Genomic DNA, 10,350 nt, shown 5'->3' with positions numbered 1-10,350 from the left:
GCTGCCTGGTAGTACTAAGTAAACAAAAGAGGCAATTTTTAATGTAGTATTGAATTCATATGTTTAACACAAATGTTATAAATTTGTGATTTCAAAAGTTTCTTATCTTCAATTTTCAGGGAAACAAGCAGTTGTTGACCAACTATCCTGTGCATATCACCAGTAAACAATGGGACGAGGCTGTCAATTCATCTAAAAAAGATGGCCGCCGACTACTGCGTTACCTCATTCGATTTGTGTTCACAACAGATGAACTGAAGTATTCATGTGGTCTGGGGAAAAGGAAACGATCTATGCCACTAGGAGAGCCAGGACCTGAGCGACGACCTCTCGACCCAGTCAAAGTGACCTGCCTCCGAGGTACGCATTACAGTATCCATGTTATAGAATGGATGTAAACAAGAGACCACATGTGAAAAGCCGACAAAGAAATGTTGAACAGCAGAGCATGGTGGACGTGTATGATTTGTGCTTCATGCAATGGCATTGGCAGTGCACACATTGTGCACACAAAAGTCTCTCCTCTTCAGCCATAGTTGGAAAAGGTGAAGGAATTCAGGTCACAGGATTTGTGGCAAGATTGGTTGTGGGGCCTGAGGTGGGGCATCAAAGAAAAGTGACTGAAAAGTATTTATTTAAATATAATGTTTGCAGTTGGTTTTAACTCCCACTTTACTCTGAGAGGCTTTCCCGTTGAATCTCACTTCAGTCAGCTGCCCTCTTTTGCATTTTAAAAGATCCATAGAGCCTTTAAATTTTCAATAATACTAGACTAAGTGCAGACCCTTTGGGTCTGCTCCCCAACGCAATATTCCACCACTCACCCATTCCCCCAACGCAACCCGTTCCCCCAACACCAACCCGATCCTCCAATGCAATATTCCACCACTCAAGCATAGCCCCCAACTGCGCAGGCGCGGCTCATTTCCCCTCATCCCCCAGCATTCTCTCCCCCTCTTCTGCACCCTCCCATTTCTTTCTCCTCTCCTCCTCCCCTCCCCCCAATCTCTCCCTCTGCCCTCCCTATCCCACTCCTATCCCCCTATCCTCCCCACTATCCCTCCTTACCTCCCCCACTGCTCTCCTCTCAAACTGCTCGGCCACTCTGCAACCTGACTCTCCCTCCCTCCCTCTGCCCAGTCCGGCTCAGCTGCCGCTCGGTCCATCCACGTCCTGCTCGGCTGCCCACTGCTGCCGCTCGGCCCTTCCCCGCTTGCCCACCCGCCTACCTGCCTGCCAGCTTGCTGCCACCGCCGGGCCTGTCCGCGGGGGGGTTGGAGTTGGTGTTCGTCACGGTGGGCACCACGAGTTTTGACAAGCTGGTGGAGAAGATCTCCTCCGAGAGGGCTGTGAGAGTGAGTTAACGCAACGGCAGCGGCAGCGGAGGAGATGGAAGGTCACAGCCATTCACCCAGGGGGATGGATGAGTAGACGGGATCATCATTGCCGCAGAGGGCAGGCGGGGGAGAGGGGTGAGTGAGGGAGAGAGAGACGGGACCAGGGCCTCTACTGAATCCCCCCCCCCCCCACCGGCCGCCGCCGGTAGTGGAGGAGACGGTAGACAAGTTACTGTGAGGAGGGGAGAGAGCAGTTTGTGAGTGAGGTGGGAGAGGCCGCGGTGCAGGAAGGGGCGTCGCCGTCCCGGCCATGGCATTGACTGACAGGAGAGGAGATCAATCTGCGTGGAGCTGACTGACAGGAGAAGAGACCAATCTGCGCATGCGCGGTTTTTAAGGTTTTTAAAGCTTAATAATTTTTAATATATATACCATTGATCGGAACAAAACTTGTTGCACTTGCAGCACAGGAGAATGGTGAGTAAGGTGGCGAAAAAATGATAATTAATGTAGTTTTTTTTCAGATCAGTCTAGACCAATACATTATAACTAGTTGAACAGTTTAAAACACAGCAAGAGGTGCAAAGAAGAACTTGTGAAGAGAATATGTAGATTAATGTTTCTGGTTGGACCCTTATTGTGAAGCAGATGCAACATTTGGGGTGAACTGAACCAATGAAAGAAGACTGGAGGCATGAGGACACATTACTGCACACATAATGGAATTACTTGTAAAATCTGGTTAATTTAAATTTCAAGCAAGGTTGTTAGATAGAATTTCTAACAATTAGCTAATTATAAGCCAATGATTAGGTGCAGTGTAAAATTACTATTGATTCCTAGGCAGTAAGATTTGTCTGCGAAAATTTAGTTAATATTGCATTAGGACTCAAAGTAAAATTAATCAGGAAGGAGTGGGATTGATATGCATTTGAAATGCACTATCACGGAAAATTAATTTAATATTCTACTTGTGTTAAACACTGAAACTTAGTCATACCGTCATAAAGCTTGAAAACAGACCCTTCGGCCCAACTTGCCCATACCGATCAACATGCCCCATCTACATTACTCCCACCTGCTTATGTTTGGCCCATATCCTTATAAACCTCTGCAAAGATTTTTTAAATGTGTGATAATACCTGCCTTACCTAACTTCTCTGGCAGCTCATTCCATTAGACTGTCCTTTGTGTAAAAAAAAGTTGCCGACTGGATAGAAATTAGACATTTCTATTCTGTTGGCTAACCAGGCCCATACGAAGCTTTCCATAAAGGGGGGGGGGGGGGGGTGGCATGATAGGATTACAAACATTTTATGTGAAATAATGTGCACACAGCGCACATCACGAGCGTGAAGCCCCTCTTGGCCGGGGTTCAAGGCCCACTTAAGGGCCCTTGAAGCTCTGGGGTTTTAGATGCTCTCTGGTGAGGAATTGTAAAGGCAAGAAGACACTAATTGGCGTTATCTACAGACCCCCAAATAGTAGCCCGGATGTAGGGTGTACGTTGCAGCAGGAGTTAAAACTGGCATGTAACAAAGGTAATGCCACTGTGGTGATGGGGGATTTCAATTTGCAGGTAGACTGGGAAAATCAGGTTGGTTCAGGACCCCAAGAAAGAGAGTTTGTAGAGTGCCTCCAAGATGGATTCTTAGAGCAGTTTGTAATGGAGCCGACCAGAGAAAAGGCAATTCTGGATTTAGTGTTGTCCAATGAACCAGATATGATAAGAGAACTCGAGGTAAAGGAGGTAGTGATCATAATATGATTAGTTTTAATCTGCAATTTGAGAAGGAGAACGTTAAATCCGAAGTGTCAATGATGCAGTTGAACAAAGGGGATTATGAAGGCATGAGAGGGGAGCTGGCCAAGGTAGACTGGAAAGGGATCCTAGCAGGAATGACGGTGGAACAGCAATGGCAGGAATTTCTGGGCATAATCCGGAAGACGCAGGATCATTTCATTCCAAAAAGGAAGAAAGATTCTAAGGGGAGTAGGAGGCAACCGTGGCTAACAAGAGAAGTTGGGGATAGAATAAAACTAAAAGAAAAGATGTATAACACAGCAAAGAGTAGCCGGAAGCCAGAGGATTGGGAAACTTTCATAGGACAACAGAAGGAAACAAAATGGGCAATACGGGCTGCCTGGATGAAGTACGAAGGGAAGCTGGCCAGGAATATAAAGAAGGACAGTAAAAGCTTCTTTAGATATGTTAAGGGAAAAAGAGTAGCAAAGTCAAATGTGGGTCCCTTGAAGGCAGACACGGGTGAAATTATTATGGGCAACAAGGAAATGGCAGAAGAGTTGAATGGGTACTTCGGATCTGTCTTCACTAAGGAAGACACAAACAATCTCCCAGATGTACTGGAGGACAGAGGATCTAAGGGGGTAGAGGAACTGAAAGAAATGTTCATTAGGCGAGAAATAGTATTGGGTAGGCTAATGGGACTGAAGGATGATAAATCCCCTGGGCCTGATGGTCTGCATCCCATGGTCCTCAGGGAGGTGGCTCTAGAAATAGTGGACGCATTGGTGATCATTTTCCAATGTTCAATAGATTCAGGATCAATTCCTGTGGATTGGAGGATAGCTAATGTTATCCCACTTTTCAAGAAAGGAGCGAGAGAGAAAACGGGGAATTACAGACCAGTTAGCCTGACTTCGGTGGTGGGAAAGATGCTGGAGTCAATTATTAAGGAGGTAATAATGGGGCATTTGGATAGCAGTAAAAGGATTAGTCCAAGTCAGCATGGATTTATGAAAGGGAAATCATGCTTGACTAATCTTCTGGAATTTTTTGAGGATGTGACAAGTAAAATGGATGAAGGGGAGCCAGTGGATGTAGTGTATCTAGACTTTCAGAAAGCCTTTGATAAGGTCCCGCACGGGAGACTGGTGACTAAAATTACAGCACATGGTATTGGGGGTGGGATGTTGACATGGATAGAAAATTGGTTGGCAGACTGGAAGCAAAGAGTAGGAGTGAACGGGTCCTTTTCAGAATGGCAGGCAATGGTGAGTGGAGTGCCGTAAGGCTCTGTGTTGGGGCCACAACTGTTTACCATATATATTAATGATTTGGAAGAGGGAATTAGGAGCAACACTAGCAAGTTTGCGGATGACACAAAGCTGGGTGGCAGTGTGAGCTGTGAAGAGGATGTTAGGAGATTGCAGGGTGACCTGGACAGGTTGAGTGAGTGGGCAGATGCGTGGCAGATGCAGTATAATAGAGATAAATGTGAGGTTATCCACTTTGGCAGCAAAAACAAGGGGACAGATTATTATCTCAATGGGGTTAGGTTAGGTAAGGGGGAGGTACAGCGAGACCTGGATGTCCTTGTACACCGGTCACTGAAAGTTGGCTTACAGGTACAGCAGGCAGTGAAGAAAGCTAATGGAATGTTGGCCTTCATAACAAGAGGATTTCAGTATAGGAGTAAAGAGGTTCTTCTGCAGTTGTATAGGACTCTGGTGAGACCACATCTGGAGTATTGTGTACAGTTTTGGTCTCTTAATTTGAGGAAGGACATCCTTGTGATTGAGGCAGTGCAGCGTAGGTTCACGAGATTGATCCCTGGGATGGCGGAACTGTCATATGAGGAAAGATTGAAAAGACTAGGCTTATATTCACTGGAATTTAGAAGGATGAGGGGGATCTTATAGAAACATATAAAATTATAAAAGGACTGGACAAGCTAGATGCAGGAAAAATGTTCCCAATGTTGGGCGAGTCCAGAACCAGGGGCCACAGTCTTAGAATAAAGGGGAGGCCATTTAGGACTGAGGTGAGAAAAAACTTTTCCACCCAGAGAGTTGTGAATTTATGGAATTCCCTGCCACAGAGGGCAGTGGAGGCCAAGTCACTGGATGGATTTAAGAGAGAGTTAGATAGAGCTCTAGGGGCTAGTGGAGTCAAGGGATATGGGGAGAAGGCAGGCACGGGTTATAGATAGGGGACGATCAGCCATGATCACAATGAATGGCGGTGCTGGCTCGAAGGGCCGAATGGCCTCCTCCTGCACCTATTTTCTATGTTTCTATGTCTATGTTTCTATGATGCATTCTGAGCCTTATTTTGGAGCATTTTTGTACCAAATTTATGACCAATATTTGAGAAATAATTTTGGTTGAGTCAAGAGTAATGAGTGAGTGGAATGGGATGATTGGGATCATTGTTGTATACGTTTTTTTTAATCAAGAATTGTTGTCCTTGTTTTAATAATCAAGTCGTACTGTTGTAAAATGTTATGTAAAATATTATAAAGGAGCATCAAATACTACAAATAAAATACTGTAAGTTTTTGCAGTAAAGAAATCCTTTCTTTAGAAAATGTTTTGTGTGTTGATTTGATTGCCTGTTACTGTTAGAACGTACTACACAGAAACTGGATTTTTGATAATCAGTATTTTGCATGCAACCTCATGTATTCTCAAATATTTCTGACTCCCCTACCCTGGGTAAAAGACTCTGTGGATTCACCCTGTCTATTCGCCTCATGATCGTCTACACCTCTATGGGCATTGCACTGAGTACATCGCTGAGAATATAAAATCCCAGCATATTCGCAGAAGCATCATCTTGCGTATTAACCACCCTGCCTGTCACTATAAACATCTGGCACCCACCCACCTATGTGTCTTTCATTGGCCTCATTGGAAGCAGTAAAATGTAGACACTATAAACTGCAGCTGCTGATTTACCAAAAAAATACATAGTGCTGGAGTAACATGGAATTCTCCAATTTTAGGTAAGCATCCACAACCACACACACCCCACGTATTCCCTCCTTTCCCCTGTGCCCACCTGAATGCGTGTCCATTTCTCCCCTTCCCTTCCCCTGTCCTTTTCCACCTACATTCCTTGTCTGACTTCACATTCTATTCCACCTCTTATCTGATGCCTTTTGTCATTTCACCTTTGGCCTTTGCCCAACCATCTGCCAATGAACCTCCCCCACCCCCCATCCTCACCTGTATCCACCTATCACTCGCCAGGCTTTGTCCTGCCCCTTACCTCTCTGCTAGCTTTCTCCCCCCTACCACAATCAGTCTGAAGAAGGGCGCCAATCTGAAATGCAGCCAATCTATGTTCTCCAAAGATGCTATGTGACCTGCTGAGTTACCACAGCACGTTGTGTCTGTTTAAGAGTGGAAGCAAGTTGCTTTAACATCAGTAAGCAGAAAAATTACATCCTCTCTTGAAATTCCAAAAGCAATCTTTGCCAGAACTCAGGAGCACATAACATGCCATTGTTAATAATCATAGCCATTTTAATCTTCCCAGTAACCCCAAGCTCCCAAACAGCAGTCTGCCCACTCAATCCACAGTCCACTGTTGTCCAGGCTTCTTTTAAAATAAAATTGTCAATACAGAGGAAAAGATGCAAGGATGTTCTCCAAACTTCCTTGTCTCTTCCAAAACCTGTTCTGGTGAAGGCTGCATGTCCTGAAATGTTAATTCTGTTTTCTCTTCCACATATACTGCCTGACATGCTGAGTGTTTTCAACACCTGTTGTTGTATAAGATAGGGCTTTGTTGGCATGCCAGCTTTTATTCCCTCTCATTTAAAGACCCAGAACAGGATGGAGATACATTCACGATACATGATTCTTATTATCACAAATTTTGAGAATTTAAACCCTGCAAATACCAAGTAGCAGCAATGTATTTCCAAGAAAGGAAGGTTTGTGCTACAGAGGGCAACCTGTAGCTGGTGGTGCTGCCTTGTTAGAATATCAGGGTACGCAGTTTACAGTTGGGAATGATTGTTCTGAAGATCAATGTACAAAACCCATAAACCACAGGTCACAAATTCTTGACATTTGCACTAACTTGGAGAGCTGGCACGTTATTTTACTTTCTTCCATTTGCTGTGTGTTATTTACAGAATTCATCCGGATGCATTGCACCTCCAACCCAGATTGGTGGATGCCATCAGAGGAACAAATCAACAAGGTTTTCAGTGATGCTGTTGGGCATGCTCGGCAGGGACGTGCGGTGGGAACTTTCCTGGGTGGCGGCGGTGCCTATTATGAAGGCTATGACCATCAGATGTCACAGGACGAAGTGTTCAACAAGGGATGCCACGAGGGCGGAGGAGACTAAACCCATACAGTTTAATGTAACTGCCTTGTTGGTGTAGAACATGAATGTATATTTCTCCATGGTTGTATTGGTGTTGCACCAACTTGATATGATGCAAATCAATCTCAAATTAGAACATTTAATTAAAACAAGATTTCCAACAGAAGAAATACCAAAAGTGACCTCAGAGGTTAACCTGCTTTGACTGATTTATTTGGTAAATATCCATTGTCTTGAACATCCAAAGCGCAATCCCAGGCTTGGGACTGAGGAATGTTACTTACTCTGACCAAATAAGAAAAAATAGCATTCAGCCTGAATAAGAAGATAGCACACAATCAAAATAAGACTTTAAAAATAGTTTGCTTTATAGGTTTGTTTACAATCTCTAAAATCTGCACAAAATCAAAAATAACTTTGAATGAAATATATCAAAGCTAATTCTGGGCAACTATAATTCTGGGCAACTCACGAATAGAAAAGGATTACTGTTAAAATCTGGAGCCTGACCCGTGTTGATGGTATTACTAGCAGTAAAACAGAGTTTAGGAATTAAGCTTGTAGTCACAAACATCATAATAGTGTGGTGATATGGTTTACAATATAGGGATAGTTTATTGTCACATGTGACTAGGCACAGTGTGATTCTTTGCTTGCATACACAATGTATACAAATATTAGGTCTTCCACGCTCTAGTCGACCCGCGAGGCATCGCTGCTGCCGCTGCTGCCGCCGCCGCCGCCCCATTTCACATCTGCGTGGTGCCGCCGTGGGCTCCGTCGGCCGCTTCTACCCACGAGGCCCCGACCCGGGCTTCTACGCAGCGACCCAGGAGGCATCGAGATAAAGGCCTCCAGCCACTTTCCCAGTCCACAGCCGCGGCCCGTCCGCTATAAAACTTTGCCCAGTCTACCATCCTGTAAATTCAATTCTCCCCCCTCCCTGATTCTCAGTCTGATGAAAGGTCTCGACCCGGCTATTTCTTTCTCGAGAGATGCTGCCTGACCCGCTGAGTTACTCCAGCATTTAGTCTATCTTTGGTGTAAATCAGCATCTGCAGTTCCTTCCTACACAAATTCAATTCTTGCCCTAGTTTCAGTTACCTACTTTAAAATGTAGCATTTCAGAATTGTAGCGCCCTTGCCAAGGGAATCATGTAGAAATATAACGTAATATCTGCAGAATGACAAACGAAATCGAGGCAGGTAAGTAGCATTCCCTTCAGCAATGCATATCTGCCAATTATCTCAGACACTGGCTTTGGTTATATTGCACTTTGTTTGAATACCTTCTGTCCATGTGTACAAGTGCACTGACATTGAAAGTTGCAACATTTGTAATACTTGTATTAAAACTAATTTCATTAAGGAAATTAATTTTAAACCGTTAGTTTCTTATCAACTTTCAAATTGACTGTTATCGAGGCATTTGACCCCATTTCACGTTCATAGTCAGCCGACATGCTGATTATGATGACTGAATTATCCTGTTCATATTAATAAACCTTAATTGTTAATCTGCTAAGGTTTTGCACATTTGAATAAAGCAGAAAACAATAAGAACCAAGGAATGCATTATTCTAAGGTATATAAAAAATGCAGGAGAAACTCAGCAGGTGAGGCAGCATCTATGGAGAGAAGGAATTGGCGACGTTTCGGGTCGAGACCCTTCTTCAGAGGGGTCTCGGGGGGCGGGAAAGAGAAAGGATGTGGGCAGAGACAGTAGGACCTGTGGCAGAGCTGGGAAGGGGGGCGGGAAGGAGGGAGAAAACAAGGGCTATCTAAAATTAGAGAAGTCACTGTTCATACCGCTGGAGTGTAAACTTCCCAAACAGAATATGAGGTGCTGTTCCTCCAATTTGCGCTGGGCCTCACTCTGGCAATGGAGGAGGCCCAGGACAGAAAGGTCAGAGTGGGAATGGGAGGGGGAGTTGAAGTACTGAGCAACCGGGCAATCAGGTTGGTTACAACGGACTAAGCGGAGGTGTTCAGAGAAGCGATCGCCGAGCCTGTGCTTGGTCTCTCCGATGTAGAAAAGTTGATACCTGTAACAGTGGATGCAGTAGATTAGGTTGGAGGAGGTGGAGGTGAACCTCTGCCTCACCTGGAAAGGCTGATTTGGTCCTTTGATGGAGTCGGGGAGGGGGGGAGATAAAGGGACAAGTGTCGCATTTCCTGCGGTTGCAAGGGAAAGTACCAGGTGGTTTGGGTGGGAAGGGACGAACTGGCCAGGGAATGACGGAGGGAACAGTCTCTGCGGAAAGCAGAAAAGGGAGGAGATGGGAAGATGTGGCCGGTAGTGGGATCCCGTTGGAGGTGGCGAAAATGTCCGAGGATTATGTCGTATGCGACGGCTGATGGGATGGAAGGTGAGGACAAGGGGGACTCTGTCCTTGTTACGAATAGGGGAAGGGAAGTAAGAGCAGAGCTGCGGGATATAGAGGAGACTTGCCTGAATGCATTACTCTGGCAGGAAACATTTGTCATTTAAATTAAAAGGAAACATGATCAGATGTGTCTTAAATGTCATCCTGCATTAACAGTCAGAAGACTTCTATATTTTTATACTTTAAACACTGAGATTTTGTTTACCTTTTTTATTTTCAAAAACATATTGTAATCCTGTAGGAAGGTTACAATGAAAAGGTTTTTTTTGAGTGATAAATATATTAGTTTGGTTAAAGAGAGAACAATTCTGAAGCTTTGTGTTAATGTTATATGGTGAAGATCAACAGAAAGATGGTGTCTGGTGATAATCTGAAAATATACTCAAAGTACTGTTGCTTCATTTGTACATTAGATTGAAAAGGTCATTTGTCAGATGCAATCATTCACCAGAACTGGTATCATATGGTTGGAGAAGCTTCTTTACATAACTGACCAAAACTTAGTAGATTGAAAACCTATTCTACCCTCTTAAGTGCTTTA

General features: G+C 44.4%; 1 protein-coding gene across 1 annotated transcript in view; it reads left to right on the top strand.

Annotated features, from left to right (window-relative positions):
- Window positions 1-9,175, top strand: part of bend4 (BEN domain containing 4) — a 53,297-nt gene extending 44,122 nt beyond the window's left edge. The window contains exons 4-5 of the mRNA XM_033027853.1: window positions 120-360; window positions 7,226-9,175. Of these exons, the coding sequence (XP_032883744.1) occupies window positions 120-360; window positions 7,226-7,443 (459 nt within the window). The 3' untranslated portion in view covers window positions 7,444-9,175. The remainder of the gene's footprint in view (window positions 1-119; window positions 361-7,225) is intronic.
- Window positions 9,176-10,350: the final 1,175 nt, after the last annotated feature.

Source organism: Amblyraja radiata, chromosome 1, assembly GCF_010909765.2.
Source record: "Amblyraja radiata isolate CabotCenter1 chromosome 1, sAmbRad1.1.pri, whole genome shotgun sequence".
Classification (NCBI taxonomy): Eukaryota; Metazoa; Chordata; class Chondrichthyes; order Rajiformes; family Rajidae; genus Amblyraja; species Amblyraja radiata.
Note: the sequence above shows the minus strand (reverse complement) of the source record. Positions and strands in the feature narration are given on the sequence as shown.